We start from the raw sequence: 26,536 nt of genomic DNA on the forward strand, positions 1-26,536 counted from the left end.
TTATTCTAGGTCAGGATGAATCATTCCCAGGAGGTCTGTCTTTGGAAGCCTGGATGACTCATTTAAACCAGGTATTTATCTTTAAGACTGCTAAAGCTAGGTAAATTGGATATTACTCTTAGACCATCTGAAAAACTGCACTATGAGGAAAGAGGAGACCTGGAACTTCTTGTGACACTTCCAGTCCAGTACCTACCACCCAGAATTGGAGAACAGGGAGGATGATGTTCACAAAAGTGCCATTGGACAATCCTGTGGCTAGAAAGTGCAAGTATGTGTATAAAATAGTTATGGATCCCCTAATTAGCTGTGGCAAAACGTCACAGAGGTGTACGGGGAATTTCAGCAATACCATGCAGAAATAAAAACATCTGCAGTAAGATGGTGTCATGACATGGTAACACTGACAACAATGCTTTGAAACAAACTGTTGGGGGAAGAAGATCCTGTCGCCTTGAGTACAGTGATAGTGTTTCTGTGCCTCCTTACAAGAAGCAGGCACTAGAGAGATGGATGGGCTCCCACACATCATTACAGGACATTCCTCTTTCCAGCTTACTCCTTTCTGGATATGCACTCTGGCATCATTGGAAGACATATACAAGAAATGCTGTTTTACCTGATGACAGCTGTTCCTGAGCCACAGTCAAATCTGAATTCCACGTAACCAGCCACCAAGTTGATGGAGAGGAAGTCCTTGCTGTCTGTGTCGTAGCTGTACAAAAGGACACCAGTCTCTAAATCTGGACGAAATGTCATCTCAAACTCCATGAAGGAAAGGTAATTCTGTGGTTCCAAGGGCCAGGGTGTGCTAGCAAATGATCTTAAGGATTCGTTGAACTGAGGTATAGCCAAGGTGAGTGCTGGAAATCCAGAATACACAAGCAGGTCACTTGAAGCTCAAAGGTAAGGGAACAACTAACCTACCAACCAGTGTCAGTTCCCTCTCTTTTGTACTTTAAGGTAACACTAAAGAAAACAACCAAGGAATTTCATCATTTAAATTAGAAATATTTTTTATTGTAACCTACATCGCTTTTCTCCTTAATCTCTCTTTTTTCCAAGGTTGTCCATGTATTAAAAAACTTTCTGGTTTGCTGTAAGCACTACTCTGTAGTGATTTGCTGCAGTGTTTTTCAAGGTAGAAAGCATGCTACAATGGGTTGTGTCATGAAAAGCAATGTTCATGGTGTGTATTTGACAATTTCTTTGTATCTCTACAATTTCAACATGAAATTGATATTTTATCCTTTATACTTTAAAATAATCAGCTGACACTTGTTTAAAGGTTTTTTTTTTTTTTGTAATGTTAAAGTGCAGCTGTGGAGTGGTATGTTAGTGTTAATTCTGAAAAGTGAGTTTGGGAAGCTTAATCATAGTTAACTGAAATAAGAAGATAAGTTTGAAAATCACTGATTATATAGGAGCTGGATATAGGCCCAAACTGATTGGTGGGATAGGGTTTCACCGTGTGATTTTTAATAAGGTGAAATAATAACAAGTACTTGTCTTCTGTCAGTGTAATAACCTAAGACCTTCTTGGATGTCACTATTTGGAAAACACACTGAAAGCTAAAAAAACCAAACAAACAACAACAAAAAAAAAATAAAAAGAAATATAAGCAATCCAGCTTCCTCTTACCTTCTTCACAGTGGTGACCTTTAAACCCAAGAGGGCAAAGGCAAATGTACGAATCCGCTTTGCTTGCAGTGCAGGTACCACTGTTGATGCAGGATGCCTCGTCACAGATTCCACTGCTGCACTCACCTAAACCCAGTGCCACAACATTGATTTATCAGAGGAGGTTGTCAAAGATTGATTTGGCTTTTGATCATTGCAAGTAACCAAAGCAATTTGCTTTCCTAGCTAGGTTCTTTCCCCGTTTGTCAGGCCATGCACCATTCAGACAAAGCAGGCTGCTTTTAAGCACTGGCTTTGTACCAGACCAGGAAGAAACATTTAAAATAGCAGAAATTAGCCCTCACTAACAAACCATGGCAGTCATACCTTCTAATCATTATTTTTCTTCTGCCCTCATTCCTATCTTCATTTTCACTTACGCATTAATTGAAAACTCTCTGGATTGTTTAGATGTGCTGTGGCTTGTTTTATTTCAGTTACCGTAAGTGCTTCTTTATTCACTGTAAATTCTTGCCTTGGTAGGCTTAGGAGGTGTTAATCATCAGCAGCTAAGCTTATTAACTAAAATGAGGTTGTGAGCCCTCCTCTCAGCACTACAAGGAATCCATATCATCAGCATATGAGCTTCTTAATAAGTATTTCTACTGTTCTGGCACATTACCTGAAATAACAAATAAATTATTTATTCTTGATGGAGTTACACTGGAATTGTCATAGAATAAATAATTTACTTATTTTCTTCTGAAAACCACTGTCTATATAGTTAGATTTTTCACTGGTCGTGTGTACATCTGATAAAGTACTAGTTGATTTTATCTTCTCCTTTATTTTAGATAGTTTCTGCTTACATATTTCGCCCCTTATTGATAGTTATGAACTGATCTTAAATGTTAAGAAAGTCCACTTAATACACTCATGGTGCACATGTGTAAGTACATCATTTGGAAGGGCAAAATGCTTATGACAGACTATGAACTGCACACTTATTTTGAGGCTGAATTATCACCTCCAGGATGACATAGGTGTGCTAAGGAAATGCTGACAATAAGCTCTGGGGAATAGTTTTGTTATTTGAAGTGACTCAGGAAAATCTTACAAAACGTCTACAAGTAGGGGATATATACTTTCTATTTTGTTTAGTGTAAATACAGTACTCTGATTGCAAAGATAATTTCCAGACCATGACCTTACAAAACTTCAGTAAGGTACTAGTATCAGTACAGCATCAGCGTTCCCATCCTACATTCAGGAAGGAAAGCACAATGGCACATTGAAGGATCTCGTGTTAGTGGCTGAGGCACTGGATCATCCCCATTACTGCCGCCTGAGGTGGAAAATCACCTTTCCCCACTGACTTGCAGAGGCAGGAATAACTCCCAGGACATCTGGTGTGGCTCATTGCCCAAACAGACCTTTCTCATATCACTCAGGTATAAATCCCGTGCCAGACCCGTGTCTTACTGCAGAGAGAAGGTCTGAGTGCAGCACGCACTACGCAAGGCTCCAGGGCTCACACAAGGAGAATGACCAAAGCACACCAGTCCTCTGGAAGGAAATTAATTCTCCTTCAGCATGGAATTACCCCTTCCCAGCTGCAGGATCACAGGTGCTCACAATGCTCATTTCCCTTTCTACGTTGCCACAGTGAAATGGGGCAGGAAGGGAATGGGCATCTTGTCACTGTTTTTTACCTAACTACTCTAGTGGGATTTAAAAGACAGTTTCTACAGGGTTTAAATAAAACCTTTCATACACAAATCCTGTTTTCAGGTTTATTACAAAACAGAGAATGCTTTAATACAATAATCTGCACCTTTCCTCAAGGTCCTCTCCAGCCCTACTGATGAAGTTTTCCATGGCTACAAACCGGGATCTGGTCCAGGAGGTCCCTCCTGTACTCATCACTTATCGTGATGGCAACATTAACAAGCAGCACCAGCTCAGTTTTACAGATGGTGAAATCAAGCCAAGGCACGTGGGTGAACGAGAAAAACACTGAGTCTGAGATGTGAGCAGAAAACTCAGATGATGCTAATCTTTAGAGCAACTGCTGTAATAACAATGTTGGTAGTATTTTCAAAAGACCAAAGTTAAACAAAATCTTTAAGAACTAGAAGAGGACAAGGATGACAAGAACAGCTGGAAAAGCTGCAGACTCCCTGGTTTGAGGGACAGCTTGAGCTGTAGCTCCCTGGTGTGCAAGGACAGGCTGCTCTCATGGCATCATGCACTGGGAGGCTCCTCCTGAACAGGGACAGTATGGGCCTCTCTCCTGCCCACCCACAGTCCTGTGGTCCACGTACCACAGCATCTCTGATTTATACACTGTACCAATGGGAAAGAAACAAAAGACTGGCTAGCAAAAAACATCCCTAAACCCTAGCAGAGTTCACTTATAATTTATTTATTTCAAGTTTAACATGCCACATGTTGTTTGCAAACCTCTGCTGGTACAGTATCATATAAAGTGTGTGCAGCCACGTAAGGATAGTAAGGCTCTGCTGCTCAGTTTTGAGTCACACATGGCAGACCCCAGCACTTATTTTCAGTGATGCTGATTGTTAATGCAGTAGTATGTGGAGCATTCATGGATGGGAATGAAGCCAGCTGTGTCCCAAAAGGCAATAGAGATTAGGGCTCGGAGAAATTTAGCAAGGCTTTTATCTATCTATATAAATTCCATAGATTCTCACTCTATCGTGAAATTACTCTCTGCCTCCAAAGTCTTATTCTTTTCAGCATCTATTTCTTGGGCTGCTCTGTTCCCCTCCTTGTATGCCATAGAAGTTTGGTCATGCTATCTAGAGAATACAGGGCAATTGTTAGGAAGTTTCTCATTAATCACTTCCTTCTTGGGATGACAAATGCAAAGCTACAGAGGAGAAGAAAGACGACTTTGTGGCTGAGGCATGGTGTGGAGAGTTCAGCGATATGGGATCTATTTCCTGCTTTTACCACTCACATTCTGACTCAGGGTTTACCCTTCCCTTTAAACTGTTTAGACTGGGAGGTCATTAAAGCAAGGATTTTATTGCCCTTTTTTCTGAGTGCCCGTTACATGAAGCAGAGATGAATAAATACATATAGAAGACAGGCCCAGTTAATTAACTCACCTTTTCATCTGTGAAGGGAGATAATGTTATAATACCACCCCACAAAGATGTTGAAAGAATTGATACCACTTTTTTTTTTTTTTTTAAACATACTGTGATTCTGGAAATGGAAACGATGGTCGACAGGCCTATGGATGGTCAATAGATGGTCAACTGGACTGAAGGCTTATTTGCCTCAGCAGTAATGGGGTTTCACAGGAAAAGCCCTTTCAATGGCCACAGCACTGCTCTGAAAGATCCCTGTATTGCTTTGGACAAGTGCAATGGTGCCTGTAGGCAAAACACATTTTGTTGTGTCCCAGCTGTTTTACAAAAACACAGCATGCATACTATTGACTTCTGATGATGACTGCATCAGTCAGGAGCATGGAGAGGTAGCCTGAAAGACGCTGGCAGAAACACTGGTGCAGACATATCAGCAACACTGAGTTTCCTGTTTGCTCATGGGAGCTGCTTTTACAATTGTGTTTGACAACTGTATCCACAAGGGTTTTTGGTATACCACATCAATATTTACATGCACAGTGTGATAAAACCTCCCTACTACAGACGCAGCTACAGCAACGCACAAAGGCACAGAGACATATCACTCCATAAGTCAAGACCACACCTCCTCCTCTCAGACATGGACCATTGCCCAATTTTTTCTATCACGCAAAAAAAAAAAAGTGGTTTAGCATTGATTAAAGTGCTAAGCCCCACACCACTACACTTACCCACATCGGCACCACTGAGAGCCTTCCCTAATGGCCAGGGTCTCATATCAATCATCTTCCCATTGACGCTGAGCAACTGAACGCAGCCCTGAAATCCTCGGTTGGTGCCTGTGGCTCTGACCAGCCAGTACATGCTGGGGGCACCGCCGACATAGAAGGGAGTCCGGAAGGTAATTTTACTGTATTGGCCCTAAAGAGAAAACAGAGCACAGCATGATGTAGAACAGACATAACACAGGATAACTAATTAAGCCACACTGTGCATAATCAATTATTTTCTCCATGAAGACTTGTCCCAGGGGATATGAAGGCTGCTCATTGGTAATTCCTTTCCATTGCTCATTCCTCTGCTCCGTCTATCATCTTAAATGTTACTTTTTGTGCCAGCATCCATCATGATAACATGAGCTATTTAATGCAAAATAAAAAGCTTAAAAATCACTGTCTTCTAAGGATGCATTCTGGATATATGTTTTTTGCTGCAATTTCTTCTATTGCTTTGGCCAGAATTGTTGTCTTCTCAGCTCAGCCCTGGGGGAGAGTACTACACAGACCAGTGTAGTACTGCTTTTTGGACAGAACTCAGCAAATGCCAAGTGTTGAAAAATAATAAAATGACGAAAGAGAACAGTAAAAACAATACAAAAAAAACTGATACAGCTACAACTTTAGTGGGATTCTGCTCACTTTGCCAGCTCCAAAATTTACTCCCAATGTTTTTTTATTTGACCTTAATCTGCTATGGAAACCTACACATACAACTTTACTATTACCACTACAGTGCACAGGAAGGAACAATGTAACTAAACAGAATTTTTTTGATCACTGAATCAAACCTCTTCCTAATGTGGGCAACTGAGTCATAATTCCTTTCATAAATTGATCAAAATATGTCTTTCGCCTCCTACTCAAAGGCTGTTTCAAAACCTCAGTCCCGTTTAGAAGAAAACATTTACAATTCCTGCTTTTATTCATGGTGATTTTTTTACCAATGTGCCCTTCAACAATGATGACCATTATGCCAAACGCTTTCTGGATTTTTCACCACTGCCCTGCCTCCATGATATTTATAACAATAAATCTCCATAAATAACAATAAAGTCCCATGGGCTCTATTTGGCCAGACTAAGTGAGCCAAGGTTATTGAGTCTGTGGGTGTTAACTGCACAGTGCACTGCAGAAATAGATCAAATAGATCTACATTTCAGCATGAAATAATCCAGGTGGGGCCTGTGGCTAAAGAGAGTTTAGATATCCACATGGTTTCATGGTGGACATATCCCAGGGCACACAGCCCTCCAGCCTGCCTCTAGCTGACTGCCATCTCCAATTGCCTTTGATGTTCCTGCCCACCTTGGTCTGCCAAGTTCCACTTCTCGTTTAGGCTCTCTCTAACTTCTTCAAGTTAAAATGAACCAGGTCAGAAAAGGCTATCATTTGCTGATACTAATCTAGGTCATTTTAACTAGGAAGTTCTGGTGAAGAGCAACACCTGGAGCAATTAACTATTTTTCTGGTGTAATTGCAGCTAGAAAAGTGTGTGTTCACTGTTAGAATCCTCTTGCAGCAGACTCTTGGACGATAATCCACCTTCTTGCACCTCTTCTTGATCAGCTTTATGATCGAACCTATTTTGGGTATGGGTGATCACAGCTCTGCATAACCATATGCAATCTCACCAAAGTGTTACAAAAACAGCATTAGTCTCTACTGGACAGATCTCCTGTTTCTTTGTGAATCACATCTGCCTTTTGCATGGCCTCACAGCACTGGTAACACATAGTTACATGTGACAGACATTAAAATCCTTCTCCTCTGTCATTTCCGTCTGATGAGCACACAAAGTGCAGCAGAAGTTCTTGCCATTAGGCCCCAAGCATACAGCATTTAAGCTGACAGGCTTCACCCCCTTCCTATTACTCAGGTCCTCAAGATTATTTTTTTTCCCTTTCAGAGCCTGCACATGAAAGTGTAAAGTAATAAGATGTTTGAAGCCACTTTTTTCAAGGCCAGGGATAGCATGCTAATAGTGGTTATCAAAGAGAAGAGGAAAGACATCCAAACCAATTTGCAATTGTCATCTTTTCAGTGCCTTAATTTCATTTCTGTTCTCTGGTTTGGTAACAGATGAGCAAATCAAAACATCTCCCTCTATTATATTTTGGTCTCAAATGAAATTGTTGATGTTACCATAAGTCAGGACAGAATGTCTATCTCCATTACTGTCCTTAAATCTATGTACATGGTATACATTTGATTGCACTTTTTTATACAAATTTTGTGTGGCCATATGTAAATTGTACATAAATGTATACACATAAACACATGAGTAGTCTTCATCTGGCTGAGGGAGTGGAGAAGCTGAGACTTGCAAAAGAAAGCAATCAGACAGCAGCTGTAAAACCTGGCAAACTTCTCACAGCAGCTTGTATGTGAGACCAGCAAAGTGCAGCAGGAGGGTGCAGAGCAAGGAGGGAGCATGACAGGGGAACCTGGATGGGATCCAGCACTGGGATCTTTATCTATGTGATTTCTAGATTACGTATGTAGAAAAGTAATCTGTACTTTGATTCTGGTTCACTAAATGCCCCAATGCTGATAAATAAAAGCGAATCTTTTAAATCTGATCAGACTTCTACGGGCAAGAAAAAAACATCTCATTGCAATGTTGAGAGAGCCCCAGGTCGAGCTGCAAGTGCAGGATTACCTACCTGAGATTTTCCTGTGACCGGAGCATCATTGTCCATCCTGAGCCAGCCATTCAGCCCGTCTCTGAACAGTGTGACACTATGCCAGTTCCCCAGCTTTATTTTATTTTCACTTGTTATAACTGCAGCTCCAGTGCCACAGTTAAACCTGGCAGCAGGAGACAGAGAGGGCAGGGTTACAATTTTTCATTAACCAAATAACGAATGTTTTTAGACTCTGAATATTCCCTTCACTCCTGGGAATCTCTCCTTTTCACAATGCATATTAACAAGCAACAGGCAATTAGAAAGCAGGTCTAAGTATGATCTATTACATGTTTCCAATTTTATTATTCCCCTTTCTCCCATGGAGAAAGTTTTGCATCCTCTGACCATATCACATGCATTGCAAAGCTTGCCCACAGCTAAAATTGTTTCAAGATGCAGGGTATTACAATACAAGTTCCTGCTATCACAGTAATTTCTCTTGGGAATTTCTCTGGCTCCCTAGTGAAAGGCAGAGCTGTATTAAAAACTCTGGGATTCTGTATGAAACTCATGTCTTTCAGTGCTGATTGACAAGGAGAACTCCTGGAGAGTCTCTGTGGATCTGGCCATGCACTAAACGTGCCATTTTCTCTAATTGCTGTTCAGTGCAGGAGGTGAACAGAAACAGAGCCAGGGCACGTCACCACTCTGGTTTTCCCCACTTTCTAAGGACTCAGCTTCCCAAATAAGGAGAGCCTTGAGATACTCCCTCATACACTTAGTATCCACAGCAATGCAGAAACCCCCTCCATTGTCACATAAAAAAATCTGCAACTCCCATCTAAATAAGGGGTATGGGATGAAGCTCCAGGCCCTTCGGTGGCATGGAGTCCTTTATTTTGCTACATGATTTGCTCCTTTTGCTGTGAAGCAAAAACACTGACTATGCACAGCTTGACACAGCACAAGCTCAACAAGTGAGTGGCTCACTGGCATATGTGTTGACATAGCAATGACTCCCAGACCAATACCCCTAAGAAAACTGATCGTTTTGCCTTTACACCAAGGTCTGAGTAAAATGAGTTCAGAAGGTCACATGCCAATACACTGAGGATGAGAGAAGAAACTATTGAAGAACTGTTCCATGAAGCAATACTATCCATTCTGAGCACTATATAGTGCAAAAGTCAAAGACACAACAGATATTCATCACCAAAAGCAGCCCCTTCTCTTTAAATCAGATTTAGTGTGGAGGTGAGCCTAGTAAAAATCAATGTTTTACCTGAACTGGATGCTCCGTCGGATGATTGCCAGTGACATAAAATCACCACGGCCATGTTCATTTTCTCCACAGTATAGCAGCAAACCATCTTCTGATTCAGCCTGCAATGATGACGTAAATATGAAAAATCAAAGTCTAAGCCTCACAGTGACAGATAAACGCAAGTAGCACTGGGGGACTGTTCTCCAGAAAAGGTGCAAGATCTTTCAGATGAAATTTTAAACTTGCAAAATCAGAAACTGGTTGATCCATTATGAATCCTGCATTTGAAGAGCATAAAAAATATTGTCGTTATGCTTAAATGGTTTATGAACATCTGTTTACAGTATGATACCATCAGATCTAGCAACAAGCTTGAAAGAATAAAACTGTTAGACATGGAAAGCTGTTCAGAGGAAAAGGCTCTGGGGGTGCTGGTCAATGCTCGCCTGAACATGAGCCAGCAGTGTGCCCACGTGGCCAAGAAGGCCAACGGCATCCTGGCTTGGATCAGGAATAGCACAGCCAGCAGGACCAGGAGGTGATCGTTCCCTTGTACTCAGCTCTGGTGAGGCCACCCCTCGAGTGCTGTGTTCAGTTTTGGGCCCCTCACTACAGGAAGGACATCAAGGCCCTGGAGCATGTCCAGAGAAGGGCTACGAAGCTGGTGAAGGGCCTGGAGCACAAGTCCTGTGAGGAGCAGCTGAGGGAACTGGGGTTGTTTTGTCTGAAGAAGAGGAGGCTCAGGGGAGTCCTTATTGCTTTCTACAGCTACCTGAAAGGAAGGAGAGGGGAGCTGGGGGTCGGCCTCTTCTCACAGGTAACTAGTGATAGGACTAGAGGGAATGGTGTCAAGTTGCACCAGGGGAGGTTCAGGTTGGAAATGAGGAGACATTTCTTCTCAGAAAGAGCAGTCAGGCATTGGAATGGGTTGCCTGGGGAGGTGGTGGAGTGACCGTCCCTGGGGGTGTTTAAGGAAAGGTTGGACGTGGTGCTTAGGGACATGGTTTATTGGGTGACTGGTGGTTGGGGGATGGTTGGACCAGATGATCTTGGAGGTCTTTTCCAACCTTAATGATTCTATGATTCAATGCCCCATGTGAAAACTCTGAGCACAAAGTCTAGCAAGGACATCCTAGCAAGCCTACTAAGCATAGACACATTAGACTTGCTGCACATGAATACACACACCCTATTTCACATGTTCAATGAGCCTCACACTTTTCAGGCTGAACAACCTGTGCAGGCAACATTTATGCATAGGAGCATAACAGCAGACACAGCGGCTTTTTACAGCCATCCTACAATCTGAGCTGACAAATTGCATGAAGAGCGTTGGATCACCACATGAAGCAACAGATCGCTTACTGCTCTAGTGAAATGCTCATATCTAGGCTGTGATGCTGGCCAGTCTGCCTTGCATGGCAGCAGGGGTGCAGCTGAGAGCTCATCTACAATGTGTGCTGGCCCACCTTCCCTACAAGCAGCCCTAACCAGCTCTGTCCTAATACACACACACACCAACACAAGCCTGTGTGAGATATACCCTACTGTAGTCAGTTTACATGGCAAGGTTTTGGTAGTGAGGGGCTGCAGGGGTGGCCTCTGTGAGAAGAATCCAGAAGCTGCCCTATGTTAGGTAAGGGCCAGTTTCAGCCAGCTCCAAAGGGACCTGCCACTGCACAGAGCAGAGCCAAGCCAATAAGTGATATTATTTGCGCCTCTTTGAGAGCATATTTAAGAAAGGGAAAAAAAAAAAAACAAAAAAAAAAAACAAAAAAAACTGCTGCACAACAGCAACTGGGAGAGTGAGGAGTGAAAACCAGCCCTGCAGCCCCCAAGGTGAGTGCAGAATTAGGGCAGAAGGTGCTCCAGACAGGCAGCAGCAGTTCCCCTGCAGCCTGTGGAGAGGCCCCTGGTGCAGCAGGCTGTCCCCCTGCAGCCCACGGGTCCCACACGGAGCAGATCTCCACGCTGCAGCCCGTGGAGGAGCCCCCGGTGGAGCAGGTGGATGTGGCCTGGAGGAGGCTGCGGCCCATGGAGAGCCCCCGCAGGAGCAGGCCCCGGGCCGGAGCTGCAGCCCGTGGAGAGGAGCCCACGCAGGAGCAGGGGGTCTGGGGGGAGCTGCCGCCCGTGGGGGACCCGTGCTGGAGCAGTTTGCTCCTGGGGGATGGACCCCGTGGTACGGAGCCGTGTGGGAGCAGTTCTTGAAGAGCTGCTGGCTGAGGGACCCCAAGTGGAGCAAGGGCAGAAAGTGACTGTGAAGGAGCGGCAGAGACAAAGCGTAAGGGACTGACCACAGGCCCCATTCCCCATTCCTCAGCTCTGCTCAGAGCGATGGGGTGGAAGAGGGTAGATGAGGGGAAGGTGTTTTAAGTTTCTTTTCTTTGTTTCCCGCTTCTCTAGCATGTTAGTAATAGGTAATAATTTTTTCAATTCTCCCTATGCCGAGTCTGTTTTGCCCATGACGATAACTGGCGAGTGATCTCCCCGTCCTTATCTCAACTCTCCAGCCCCCACCATCATATTTTCTCCCCCTTTCCCTTTGAGATGGGGGGAATGAGAGACCGGTTGTGGTGGAGTTCAGCTGCCCAGCTGGGTAAAGCCATCACACCTACCACATAAGACCTATAGCTCAAGCAGCCCAGCATCTTGCAGGTGTCCCAAACTTCAGAGGTGGAAAATAATGCCTACTTATGTACTGCAGCTTAGGAAAGGAACTCTGGACAGAAGGCAGTCTTTTGCTCAGTACAAGAAGATTACCCAGCTGTACTTCAGCCTGTAGATCATTCACATAGCTACAGACCTGCCAATGTTCATTGCCACTACTCTGTAATGCCCGATATCACTAGTCTCAGGGACTCTGTCATGCGCTAACCATTAATAATGGGCACAAACATCTTAGCTCAGATTACCAAATTAATTTGCATTCATTGGATGTGAAGCCAGATCTTTAGAGATGAAGTTTACATATGGACTCACCACAATTGCATTATAAGTTATAATGAAGCTAAGTTACCATTCCACTGTCAGTAATATCAGAATAAGACAATAAAATTTGGAGCGCCTAACTGAGCTTGAAATTGCTTAAACTTACCCTGAATTCAAGGGTGATTTGAAATGTCTGATAGGAGTTTTTCAGTGGTTCAAATGTGATGTATGAGTAGCCATAGAACTGAGGATACTGGATAATAATATCTGAAAAGCAAAGACAGAAATGTGGTTTAGAAGCTTTCTCCTATATAAAAATCGATATACGCATTTAGCACTAAATAACATCAGGTGAAAATGCAAGGCAGAGTTTCTCCAGAGACAGCCATTAGTCAGTAGCAGTCAACAATCAGTTAACCTATTGCCTTGTCCTCCCACCACCTTTCACAACTAACTCCTTTATTCCCAAGGATCTGGTGAACTTGGAAATAAACAGGATACTAAGGGCCAAATACTGCTCAACAGTTTAATCATTGGCTTCAGTGGAACTTTCTCCAGATTTTCGTCTGTTAGAGAAGACAGAATCCGTCTACTTTACTACTATATTTATTTCCTTTTAAGAATTCATTTATTACAGAGACAACAAAGTAATTTTCTGTTTTGCAGGATTACAAAAACATATGTGGGAAGTGTGCACTGGGCCAGGCTCCACGCCTCATTAGTCACTGCCGCTCCATAGCTGCTGTGTCCAGCATCCAGAGAATCCTTGGGTGGCTCCGAGGAGCCTATCAGCTCCCATTCAGCTCAGAGCAGACAGTCCAGAGAGGGGTGGGGGAAAGGGGGTCCCTGCAGGCATCGCTCCATCCTTGGATGTAGCAGTGCCCCTTCATATTGATTGTCAGCTGGCATCATCAACCCTCAGCCTTTGCTGTCTTATGTTACAACACCATCCCAGCTCCAGCACAGAAGAAAAACAACAGAGAGGTCTTACTGCTACCTTTGTAGCTCATTTTCCTAATAAACATAGAGGACAGATGCAGTTTCAGGCCTGAATTTTTGCCATGGGTATAAGTCTAATGAGGCAGGAAGGATGAGGAGACTTATTCCTCTTTGCTATTTGAATATTCAGTGGATTTTACTTGCGTATTTGTATCTGGATACAGTTCTTTCAGCTTTTTTGTTATTAAGGCAAACAAATAAAGTACTTTTGAGACTGAGGTGGAGAGAATTAGTGCTATAAACCTGAATGCAACCATAAGCAGACAGGATTAACTCATGTCCTGATCATAAACAGCACTGACTGGACCAGAGAGCCACACAGCTGTTGATTGTAAAGAAAAGTCTGTTTTCATTCAGATTTATATAGTATTTAACAATACTGGCTGCTGTGGAGAAATAGGGTACAAGGCAGTATTGGAATAAAAAGGAATAAAGGAATAAAAACCAAGGAATAAAAAACTCCCTTCTGAAAAATGGACTCACGTTAACAAACCAGTTCTACAGACTGTATACGGTTATGTCAGTTCAAATACATCCTTGACTTTTCATACTTGATCAAGGCCAAAAATCACATCTGCAGCTGTTCCATGTGGCTGAGTCACAACAGATTGTTTTCAGAATGAGCTCTGTCTACTCCAGCACTGGGAGAAGAAGCTCGAATACCCCCAGTGCCTGTACCTCTGATGCACAATATGGCTCATCAGGAATGTTCAGAACGAGCCTGCAGAAGAAATGCATGTTCTTGTTTTCCTTAGCTGGTGGGATGGCACTACCACCAGTAACAGGACAGATCCTCAGCACTGCTTGCATTCATCTCTGACAATAGCACACAAGTCATGCCACCATCCCGACTGAAAGGGTATCATTTCTCTATCATTCTCCTCATTTACTTTTTTGCTAGTTACCACCATTGATTGCAACCTTCTGTTGTGACTTTTAGCACCTGCTGTCAAGAGTTTGACACCTGATGGGGAAGCGATGCCTGGGATGCTGTGTGGCAGAGAAGGTAAGCCCACCACTTTGAAGGGCCATGACGGGTCAACTCAGCCACCTCATGTAGCTGCCCCTTTAGGGCTGAGCAGATCTAGGAGGCACAGCAAAGGTAGGTGCCTCTTTCTTCCTTCCCCCTGCACAGCCACACCTCTCATTTTCCACAAGCTCTAGCATTCATCTGACCCCTTGGTCACCAAAGCAGCAGAAAAATAACTCCAGGGGAAAAAGAAACCACTGAGATTTTTTTCTGGCCAGCTAAGTGAGCTGAACGGGCTCATTAGATGATGAGCTGATGTCAGACCTGGCAAAAAAGAGAGGTTAGGTCTCCAAGAGGGCTAAATGCCCCTGCTGAAAGCTGGGGAAGACATGTGTGGACATTGCCAGGCCTGGGTGCCTACCACCATGTCTTGCTCCTTCTCCCTCCCACTCCCATATGGGGGAAGGAGAATTAAACTCCCCCTGCACAGCTACAGGGGGTCTGCATTAATCTTTCCCCGCTTTATTAGAGTGACTTCTTCAAACTTACTTGAGGAAAGAAAAACAAGGGGATTGGTCTGAACTGGGACACGGAAGCTGCTGTTGTCCTTAGGGATCCATTAAACCCATCCAGCTATCCCAAAAATATACTTTTGTTGTTTTACCTCACAGCTGCTCCTTTCCTCAGACAAACAGAAGCCAGCAGGGGAGCAGAAATCCACCTCCAGCTGGTCTGCACCAGCCTGGGCCACAGCCTGAGCCACAGCCAGGCCCTCCTGAATGCTGCTGTCACTGCATGGAGGCCACGGACATTTGGTCGGCCAGACCTGGAGGGACACTTTGTCTGGAAGCCAGTAAGGAAGCACACCACAGACTGTCAGATGCAGATACCTACCTTCTGTGCATGTCTCTCCTCCTTTCCCCAAGTTGCAGTGGCAGCGCGAGCCTCCCCGGTCATAGTCGTTGACACAAAAGCTGTCTGCAGAGCAGATGGTCTCATCGCAGGAGAGATCAAAGAGGCGCAGTGCAGAAGACATGCCACCCCTTCTCGTGGCCCTGGCTGTAGTCGCCCTCGCTGTTGTAGAAGGTCGTGTGGTGATGGGAGTGGAAGTGGTGGGCTCAGAAGTGGTTGTAAGGAGCCGTGACAGGAGCCTGGAACTAGACCCTGGTGTGACCTTGGTTTCAACCAGAAATTTTCTGTTGCCTCCTTTGATAGCAGGGAGAGGTCTGAGCTGAAGGGAAAGAAACAAACATAAATTCAGTAAAACTTATGTTTCTACATGGAAATGAATTGAATGCTTTCCAAGACATGGATCTGAAGTAACAAATTCATCCTCACTGTAAAGAAAAAGAAGCAATCACATTATAATATCTGAGTATATAATATCTGTCTGACAAGACCAGACACTTTAAAAAGACTAAAAAGAAAACAGAAATGTCAAACTGGAGTCTTGAAATTTACCTCTTCTATGTAAATGTCATAGTCTGAGTCATCGACATCAAATCCATCATCATCACCGGTGACTGCCTCTGTGATATACCGATGCCCATAGCTTCCGCTTCCTAACTCCTCGGAGCCTGAAAAGACACAACTAATATACTCAGTTCATACTTTTTTTCTGTTTACATAAAATGACTCAAATCTTACTTCCCCCTGGCTCAGTACACTGAAATCAGAAATGGTGTTAATATTCATTCCGTATAGGCGATGCATGTGTCAACCAGATGATGGAATGTGTTGCACAAGTGATACACACACAACAAACCAAGTGAAGACCTCCATTTAATCACTTCTTGTGTTTCTTTAACAAAGTGGGAAAAACTCAGTTCTCCCACTGCAAACTGACTTTTATCTACCATTCCTCCAGGAGAAAGGCTCTGAATGTTTTTCAGCATGAACCACACTTTAATAACTGTACTGTTTTTAGACCAAACCTTTCCCTTTTATACATACACAGTCTGCTGTTCACCCTGCTGCCAACCAAATACTGGAACAGCACAGGAGGTACAGCTAGTTGGGGCTTTTCTGGCACACTCTGCTTTATCTGCTTACACTGGCTCCAATGCTTGTGAAATTAATACTCTAAGTGTATTTTTAAATTGTATTTTAAAATGCAATGTAGCACCTGGAAAACAGAAAGATGCACAAACACCACTTGCTTTTTGTGTGCACAATCTGCCTCTCCCTGGAGTGCTGAGCAGCTCTGTGAAGGACTTCATGTTAGGAACTGCCATTTAAAAACGTAATATAATCAATGCAGAAAATATCTGTGTTCTTCTGCACTTTACACAACAGATCTGTTTAAACATTGCTTTTTAGCTAGTAAAATTTACCTGAAGTCATGAGGAAATATAATAAGGGTAACTGCATCACTACCATTCCTTGACATTTCAGTAAGGGTAACAACATAAAACATATAGTAACCAGCGAAACAACGGCCTTCACACATACGCCTTTTCCATAAAATATGCTGCAGTCACTTAAAAACAGCACAGGTAATCCTTGCTTTACAGAGACTCTGTATGGGCTGACCACGTGTACTTGCTTATTTTAGCAGCCACAAGCTGCTCGAGTTTTCCTGAGAGTTATCAGGTCCTTCCCACCACAACAGGCAGAAACACAAAGTCCTGCTGGGCCAGGGCTGTCTGCAGGAAGGAGACCTGACAGCCCAAAAACACCAGCAAACCACTTGGTGGTAGTGAGAGCTCCACTACCACCACTGGTGGAGCCAGCAAAAGATAACGAGGCTCAGCAGACTTTTTGGACAGTTATGTAATCAACCATATGCACACCAGATATGAGTGCGTGCCCTGGCTGGCTCATTGGCCACCTACCATATGCTCCTGCAGAGCTACTCAGCAATGGGGTTCATGTGTTACATCAGCACAAAAAAAAATGCAGAGCCAAACAAGCAGAGGTAATGAGGTACACACGTTTCCAAGCAAAGCAGCATGCTAGACCAGGAAAGAATATGTATAAGCCTCTGCACTCTAACATGTATACCTAATCATCTGTAAATAATACAATTTGACTGTATATTAAGTAGAAGTACACAGCATAGAGTCCTACTAATGGAGATAAGCAGAGAATTCATAATGTTACGGCTGGTGATGAGATGAGGCCAATTGGACAAACTACAGATGGATTATTTTTGCTAGTGACTGTGAATGCACAGGCAAAGAATGACTATAAGGGAAACTGGCTGCAAATTTACAAACTCATCCCAGTCCTGCAATCATTATGGAAAGAAATGGGTGTTAGCAAAACATGGGCACACTTCATATTCCCAGTATTCACTTGAAAAGTCGCTAAGATTAATTAGTACCACCAGATAATTTTACTCCAGGTAGTCAAGATGGCCACTTCTTTTCCATCCATCACTGCATCAGAATCTCTTTCTCTGGCAAATGCAGTTTTATATGACATTAATTTCTACAAAAGAATTTCAATATGTCCAAACAGAAACCTTATAAATGAGACTTGCAGTTTACTGGAAAGTATATTAATGAAGCAGAGCCCAGCACTAACTCCACTCTCAGCAGATGCAGCAATTTTCAGCTCACTGGAATACTCTTCCTTTTAAGTCAGGTCTGTAATATTACTTCTTGCTTTTCTAAGTAGAGTGCTCGCATTGCATGTCTGTATTTCAGTACTAATTCAGTTCTAATGGATGAAACTAATTTACTTAAGAGCAACAGAAGTAATAAAACTAAGTTGGGAAAAAAAAAGAAAAGAAAAATTGCACATTACTGATCAATCATATGTCAAGGAAAACAAACTACTCTGTATTCAGGCTGTGATACATAACTTCAATTTTCTAATTTAAAGGCACAAGCTACAAAATAAACATCTGTTATAGTCCAAATTTTGCCACATTTTTTTCTCTTCTCTAGCAAATTTTCTATTAGCTTAATGGATTTATGTTCAGTCAGGATGGTAGGGATGAAGTAATACAGACAATGAAGTATCTGTATATTCACATGTACAAAAATATTTGTTCTTAGTTTTGCATTCAGATATGCAGACTAGCTTAAATGTATAATACATGATTTTAATGCCATGCTGTTTTGCTCAAGTGTAACTCTCCTGTTTTGAGCGAAGTTATCACTGAACTACATCAATAGCCACCAGCACACAATGAGACTTGGTAACTTAGGAGACATGGGCAGTTCCCCAAGCAGAAGGTGTGCCTTTTTCACCTGGTAGACTAAGATGTATCATGCTTTTCCAATGGAAGACCCTGGGGACAGCATATACCCACAATTTTAAGATAGACAGTGATTTCTTTTACCCTATTGAACTGGCAAAATATTCACATTCTTGAGAGAGCAAAGAAGGTACACCTTATTGTGTCTTGATAGAAAGGATTGATCTGAGGCCCTTCTTCAAAGGCCTTCAGAATTTAAGTTTGGCATCACCAGCAAAAGTATAACTTAAGAAGGTGCCCTAATATTCATAGATCTCTAACATGGCCTAAAATCCCTCCTTCCCAGCTCCATCTAAGTTTCAGCCAGCACATGCTACATTACTCTACCTGCCAACATGAAAGCAGTTTTGTTAACACATATTGCATTTGGGAGCAAGGAAGGCAAAGAAGTTTGCTCCTACCTATGTCTGAACACATACAGATCAATAGACACAAAAACAATGAGACTATCAAACAACCCACTGTCTTCTCAATGGCTTTGGTCTGTCTGCATTTGGTGTTGGCTCATTGGATGTGACATGATACCCACATGCAAGGTTGCAACAAAACTACAAAACAAACAGAAAGCAGAGAAGCCAGCAGCACTTGCTGTAGACAAGCTTCCTTGCCAGCCCACTTCTTGAGAGCACTGCATAGCTTTGGTGGCGTGCTCACCTGATAATGGGTGGCAAATAAACGAAAATAAAGCAAAGTGGTACACTGAAAATGCTGAAACAACTCCAGAGATTATGTGTGCCATATTTCATTAAATCAGTGTTTTAGTGTACAGGAAGATGAAGTCTGTTTAAGACTCCCTTCCAGGTCCTATAATCCCGTTTTATAATTAATTGGAAAACTAGTGGGGGGTCCTGAACTGAAGACAGCTTCTTTCCAAATAATCGGGGGTTAAGTTATACCAAAGGTATCTTTTTCAAAACAAAGAGAAAGCCATACAAACTTCTATTTTGCCAATTAGGTGGCCACTGACATTCCGATCAGGAGACATACTGATCAGGAGACGCAGAAGAGGGTAGGAGATAAGCCAGAGCAAGCAGATTGAATGCAATGTTAACACACTGATCGCCCTCACACATAAGATGTAACAGGTTTACTTCCAGAATACATCAGGGCATTTTTATCTGAGTTTTGTCCCTGCAAGAGGCTCAGAGCAAAGCACTGCGTATCGCTTGGCCTGTCCCTTGCTCTTTGTTCCTGCTTGTATAACGGAAACAATAAATACAAATGCAGCCTTTGTAAAGCCTTCGGAGATCTGTGGGAAACAGTTCTGTAGAAAACCATCCCCATCCACTATCTTCAGGACACATCACCATCACTTAAATCAAGGTCTGGGCCTGAGGGACTGCTCTTTTCCTGTGCCTGAGCCTCAGCAGACACGTCCAAGCAGTGTGCAGAATATTTAAGCACCTGTGCCAATGCCTTTTTCAGCATGAGCCAGAGCGTATGGATGCCCCCATTTGTAAGAAGCCAGGCAGTGATGGCCAGGCCCAGAGGAAGGGATGTACCTGAATTAAGCATCCCCTTCTGTCATGTTAGCTGCGGAGACAAGCAGGAGGGTATTTTTAACAGAAGACACTTCCTCTGTGGGTCTGGCAAAGCTCAAGGCTGGTGACCTTCCAGGCACAGTGCAAAGCCCATCTGTTTCCCCAGGAGATGAAGGGTATTTAAGTGATGCAGGTGAGGACACTTTGTTTGATTCTTTGAGATAGTTCATTACTTTTGTTATTACTGAACTTGATATATGAAAACTTTTGTTTTCAAGTAAAGTGTTTGTGACACTTTGAAAGATTTGATATAGTAAAAAAAAAAAACAAACCATGTAAGTGAAGTAACTATAACCTGTGTCTGTAATTAAGAAAAGCAACAACAAGTTGATTTATTACATCATTTCCTTCTATTAAAAAAAAAGAAAACAAATCACAAATAAATGAGAACCCTTGGGGAAACTTGCCCTCTTTTTCCTCTGTGGAAATGGACCAATGTAACATAAACCAAGCATGTGTTTTTTTTACTAGGTAAAGGGTAACGGCTGATCATCAAGGACACATGTTGTACTTGCAAGGATCTTGGGAGGTCTGTCACGTTAGGTGATAGTAAGCAACCCTCCAGAGGAACATTTTAGCAAGCAAAGCCAACAGTTTCCTATGCTGAGCTGAAACAAAGTAGTCAGGAGTACTACAAATCCAGCCATCTTTGAAACCAAAGTAAGAGAATAACACATGAGAATGAGATAAGCACCAGCAGGAAAAATGGCCAGGTAGCATGGACCCAGTGTCTGCAGGACTCATTGCTGTCACAGCCCACCTGGAAGAGCCACAAGAGACTACACCATGCAACACGAATTCTGAAGGTGCACTGTGTTTGAGGTAGTGCTGGGAATTTTCTCTTCAGGTAAAATGAGCATCAGAAGGTTACTAATTATTTTAAAACAGGCAAAACATTCAGGATGCACAAAGATAAAGCTACAATTTTTTAAAGTCCAAACACACTAGACACCTGCTCACCAGCACTATATAGACAAAGTGCAGTGCAAAGGACCCAGACACTGTATGGATTTCTGACAGCTCCCTAAGATATTTCAGGTATTTCTGAAGAATACCCAGACAGTCAGAAAATAGCACCAAATACGTGTGGCATGTTTCACTGCTTACATAGTAAGAGGAGCCACTGCAATAATGAAGGTAGTAATTCCTACAAGGGGCACCCTGGAGAGCAAAGATGTTCCAGTTTCAGACATGCCGACGTCGGTCTGACACCTTTCCAACAACAGTAGGTGACTAAGAGCTATCTGCTGGCACTTTGAGAGGTTCAGCCATCTGTTGCCATCTGAGATGCATTACGGTAAGTGAGGTATCCCCAGAGGACTGCAGGTGTCTGGGAGAGGTATGGGAGGCACATGCCCTCCTGCAGTGACAGCTGAAAACCAGCCAGTATAACCCAGAGGATCTCAAATACACCAAATGCCAATATCTGGGCAACAGAATTGAATGATTAAATAGGCCGAAGAAGGTAACTATTGCCCTTCTGGCTACTAGAAGGGGGAAGCTATTTTAGTACCTGAAGAAAATATGAACTAGGAGTGAGTATTACCTGATTATTCTTGAACTGAACATGCATTTTTCTGTCACATTAAACTTTTCAGCTTTTTAAATCACATTAGGTTTTTGTTTGTTTGTTTTGAGGGAAAAATAAATGATCAGGCTATGCACTGCTTTGGTCAAGAATATTTTTTTCAGAGCAAAAGTTTAGCTTTTCTACTAATATATAATGTACTCCTGTGTCTGGTTAACGTCAAACCACTTTCTTACGCAGACATCACGTACTAAAGCCAAATGAGAGCTTTATATTTTATACTTCCTGAAAGCTGTAGAACTTATTTCCAAGGACATGCATCCTTTGCCACCTTTGAACACCACTTCTCGCTCTGCAAAAAGAAGGCTGTTGTGAAGACAGTTACCCAGAAAAAGATAGCACCAGCTTTAAGGCAGGGTGGCTGTTTTGAAGCCTATTTGTGAAGTCTGTCCTGGAAACCAATACTAGACTGAGAAAGCAGCCAGATTTGCATTCTCCAAAGGGACCAGGGCTTGCCAAAGAAACCCTGAGTTTAAGTGGCCAGGTATAGGGCTGAATGTAGGTGCAGGACCTGAAGGACATGCAGCAGCTCTGGGATGTGGGAGCTCTGCCTGTTCGTGAAGGTCTTCGCCAAGCACTGCCAGCCCTGTGGTGCAGGAGACCAACCTCCTGGTCTCTGATTCATCCGTGCACCTACCACAGACCAGCAAAGAGTTTCTGAGCCTGTTCATGGAGCTGTGCAACATCTATAGCATGGTAATTCTTCAGATCTGATCCAGATGCACTAGTCAAGCTCATGCCCAGTATGAACCTCTCCAGAAATCAGCATTTACGTACAGTAGGTGTGAGTCTGACTCTAAGCCCTGCTGACAAAAATCCTTGGCTTAGAGCCATCTTGACTGGTTTCTGCAGAACAGGCAGTTTCCAGTTTTCAAACTTGAAAAGTGCCTTTCCTAGAGCACTACAGCAATAAGTGCAGTACAAAGACTATTCCATGCTTATTAGCTTTATCTTTTCTGACCAAAGAATGCAGACACTCACTTCCAGATATAAACAGGATACTAAAGAGCACATAAGTGTGGTTGAGGCAGAGGGAGCTGAACCTTGAGGATCCGAAGCCAAAGAATCCCACAACACACTGCACCTTCATCATTTTTATAAACATTTGCTTCAGAAGTTAAACTGAGAGTTCAGCTGCCACAATAAACTTCATGCAGATCGTTCAAGGGATTCAAAGCATGGCAGAGGGGAAGAGCAGATGAAAAATGCCTTAAAGGGTCAATGAAGACAAGGGATTTCAATATAGGGAGGTAATCAAGATATAAATCCTGGTTAAATGGATCATTAAAGATGCAGTCCACATTTTTGCAGTATGCAATGCTGAGTTCACAATCCCATCTGAATATCAGCTGCTCATTTTCTACTGGTTAATTAAAAATGATTTGCAACTGGGTGTACAGGTGAGAAAAGAAGAAAGCCAATATTGTAGCTCCTTGTTAGAGTTCATTAATGTGATAAAACTATACCCAGGCATTTTCTTGCCTTAGTGTTCTATCCTCTGTAAATACCTTCAAAACTGGGGCTTACAATACTGAAGCCTTTTAAATACAATTAAAAAAAGTTTAGAAAAATTAAGGATATAATCTTGTTAGTCCACATTACCTACCATCTTCATAGCCTCCTGTATGGACTCTGCTTTGCCATACTGGTCTTGGATGTGGTCTATGTCAGCTTGGTTAGGATGCTCACGCACAGCTACAGCTCTGGGGGAGATGATGAGCAACAGCAACTCCAAGACAGCCCACAGAGATACGATCACTGGCAAAGGATTAGACCCTAAAAAGGCCATCAGGAGATGCGCACAGGACCTACTCATTGCAATGTGCATGGCCTGCATGGCTGCACAAATGTAAATGCAAATTTTGAATGCACTTCCACTTAATATTTTCCTACATGGCTTCTGATAAAAAAGGAATGGTTACCTGCTATATCATTATTTTCATGGTTATGCTTAGTAGTATAACAGCCTTACTACTCAGTAAATAGAATAGATTTGCTCTGGTCAGAGTTGTTTAAATTACATATGTAATATATACAGTTCAAAGAACTGAATAAAAAAGATGAACAATAGATTTGTCTTGCTCATTTCTCCCCATGATATTCACTTGTAAGTTCTGCATGAAGACAGCAAAAAAGTCAGTAAGCAGCGATCCAAAAATATCTAGCAATGACCCCCAGAACAGGGAAACAGCATGAGAGCTTCACAGATCTTTGCTTGCAGCTCAGTCTTCACAGGATGCTGCAAGTGCTGTGGACAGGAACAAGACCAGGTGTTGGACCAGGGGTGCATGTGCACCCTTGGCTTGGAGAAGGAATCTTTCCCCAGCTGTCCACTACAGGCTGCCCCCAATACAGAGCTTTAATTAGAAAATGGTGGCTCTACTCACTGAATGTTCGGACAACATCGCTGGGTGCACTGGAGGGGCTGGATCCGTAGGAGTTTGCTGCTCGGACGGCGAACTGATACTTGGTATTTGGGAGAAGTCCCTTGAGAACCATGGACTCCATCTGGATCTGCTCTCTTATTACAGTCCAATTGCTGTCAAGGTCTGGCCTTCAGGATTAAAATAGAAAAAATAAAAAGTAAAAAAATAAAAAAGAAAGACCATAAGTAATTAAGGCTAGCTGTATAAATTCATTGCCTTTAAACTTTCCAGGGAAATACACAAAATAAATGAGGTATAAGTTTGCTAAATCTTGAATGAAATCCTTCGTTCTTAGGGCCAGACTGTGCAACCACAAAAGCCTGTGAGATGGAAACATTGAACTACACGGTGATACAAAAACAATGTTCTGATTTTGCTTATAAACCCAAGGAGGTGTTTTAGAGGACAGTTTGAAAATCAAGTTCTGTTTGTCTGTTTTTATGGATTCGGAGTTCACAGTTTTCGAGTGGAGGTACATCACCAGCAGATCCCAATCTCCTCTTTGACTGTGTAATGCAATACTTTGAAATAGAGGGAAAGATTCTGAATTATTTCTAAAAGGTTGTGCTCTAATACTGCTGAGTCCCTTCAAACATACACAAGCACTAGCAGGATGAGAATTTAGCATTTGATTTCCCAGGAGACTAGGTTAATCTACCCACACTGGAAAATCTGGATCCAGACCCTTCGACCCAGAAATGGAAAAAGTACTGAACAATAATGCAGAGAACCTGGTCTGTCTATGTGGAATCTGAAGATAAATAAATAAACAAATAAATAAATGTTAATTAATTAATCCCATAGCCTTTGGGCTATGCCTGCTTATATGCTGATCCATACTGGAAGCAAGCTGCCGATAAATGCCTGCTCTCTGCACCACTACTATCCAGCTGACATCAATAAAACCATTTACATGGCAGTTTCATCTCAACACCAACGCGGAAAAACTAGAAATGCTGAAGTTCAAATGCAGAGGAATATGTGAAAGTGAAAGGCTACTTCAAATACTTTGAGAGAGCATCCTGATGCTTTCACACCACTTCTGCTCTCACTAGAAGTGGTCTCATCAAGGAGAAACATGGAATGAGAAGGTAAATGAATGTAAACAAAATCAAAAAGTAAACATTAAATCCAGGCCACACAAAATATTCAAATTGAAGCTTATGATAGTAAAAAAGGGATAGAAATGACCTTTCAGAGAAAATTATTCTAGTGTCCTTTTCTAAGATAGCCTTGTGGTATTTATTACAGGAAATAACCTTGAAGTGCTCCCTGATGCTACTGATGTTTACATAGGACTAGCTGCAAATGTCTCCAACAGTCTCCCAACGAAAATTATAGCACAGGGCAGGCATTTCGTATTTGTTTATTTGCAGCTGGAAGGAAACGCCAAAGTCAATGTATGTTTTCTTTTATCAGTCAATATAAAATTTATTGATCACCGAGGTTTCATTTCTTTGTGCCAGCACGGCAAACACACTGACAAAGCTGTAGCTCCCAGCTGCCTGGCTGCTATGCAATGGCACACAGGATGCGAATATTGCATTCTCTCACTAAAAATAAAATCAGACAAAAGAACAAGATGCAATGACAGCTATACAGACCATCTTCGGTCACCTTCCATCACCATTTCCTGGTAGACAGGAGGGCATTTATTTTGGCTGCTTTTTCATTGTTTCCCTCCCAAGTTTTTGATGCCCTGGCCAAAATGAATATGTATAAGTGTTTTCCAAATGAAAGCTGTTAATGTTGCTTCCGTCCACAAGCTTGCTTAGCAGCATGTTCTCAGTTTTCCTCCACACATCTTTTTTGGCTCTAATTACAATCCAAAGAATTCCTACTCACTCAAAAGGGCCTTGCAGTGGCTTTGCTACAGAGCCTGCCAGCATCAGTGCCCGACAGTGAGGGACCCAAAGGAGGCGTTACTCCCTGCAGATATTTAGGAGAAAGCATCACGACTCCACAAACCACAGACTAGTCTTCAACTTCACTGCCTCTCACAAGACTTCCTTCTACTGAAATGAGTAACAGAGGAAATGTCTGTGAATGTGTAAGCGTCTGCAGCTGAAGGAGAGGGAAAAAGAGATTTATCGCTTGACCTTTGCTATTTCTCCAGAACGTTCCCTGTGTGAACAAATCGGTACAAGACGATAAAATGGCAAACAGATGGGGAGAGGAACACAATGAACTCAGCTGGTGAATATGCTCAGGGCAGCCAACTCCTGTGTTTCCTAAGCTCAGAACATTTTGTTGAATTTCACTTCATGTCAACTTTTACACTAGAAGGCTCATTTTGATGCCACTTTTCTCATCTTCTCACAGAACCACCTTCCCTGGACCAAGTACAGGTTTGCCTCCAGCTGGGACTGTGCAGGGCTGCTCCAGAGAACAAGGCATTTTCCGCTGTAGAAGGCACAGCTGTGCATCTCCATGCAGAAATGCTATGCAGTAAGAATCTGAACAGTGA

At 42.7% G+C, this 26,536-nt stretch overlaps 1 protein-coding gene across 4 annotated transcripts in view; it reads right to left on the bottom strand.

Annotated features, from left to right (window-relative positions):
* EGFLAM (EGF like, fibronectin type III and laminin G domains) overlaps nucleotides 1-26,536 on the bottom strand; it is a 78,246-nt gene that overhangs the window by 20,195 nt on the left and 31,515 nt on the right. For all 4 annotated transcript variants that reach the window (XM_083818481.1, XM_083818483.1, XM_083818480.1 and 1 more), the window contains exons 7-15: nucleotides 24,031-24,197; nucleotides 15,769-15,884; nucleotides 15,202-15,538; nucleotides 12,505-12,605; nucleotides 9,429-9,529; nucleotides 8,183-8,327; nucleotides 5,472-5,661; nucleotides 1,643-1,768; nucleotides 620-863 (exon numbers count right to left, since the gene is read on the bottom strand). In XM_083818481.1, the coding sequence (XP_083674607.1) occupies nucleotides 620-863; nucleotides 1,643-1,768; nucleotides 5,472-5,661; nucleotides 8,183-8,327; nucleotides 9,429-9,529; nucleotides 12,505-12,605; nucleotides 15,202-15,538; nucleotides 15,769-15,884; nucleotides 24,031-24,197 (1,527 nt within the window). The remainder of the gene's footprint in view (nucleotides 1-619; nucleotides 864-1,642; nucleotides 1,769-5,471; nucleotides 5,662-8,182; nucleotides 8,328-9,428; nucleotides 9,530-12,504; nucleotides 12,606-15,201; nucleotides 15,539-15,768; nucleotides 15,885-24,030; nucleotides 24,198-26,536) is intronic.

Source organism: Anser anser (assembly GCF_964211835.1).
Source record: "Anser anser genome assembly, chromosome: Z".
NCBI classification, from domain to species: Eukaryota; Metazoa; Chordata; class Aves; order Anseriformes; family Anatidae; genus Anser; species Anser anser.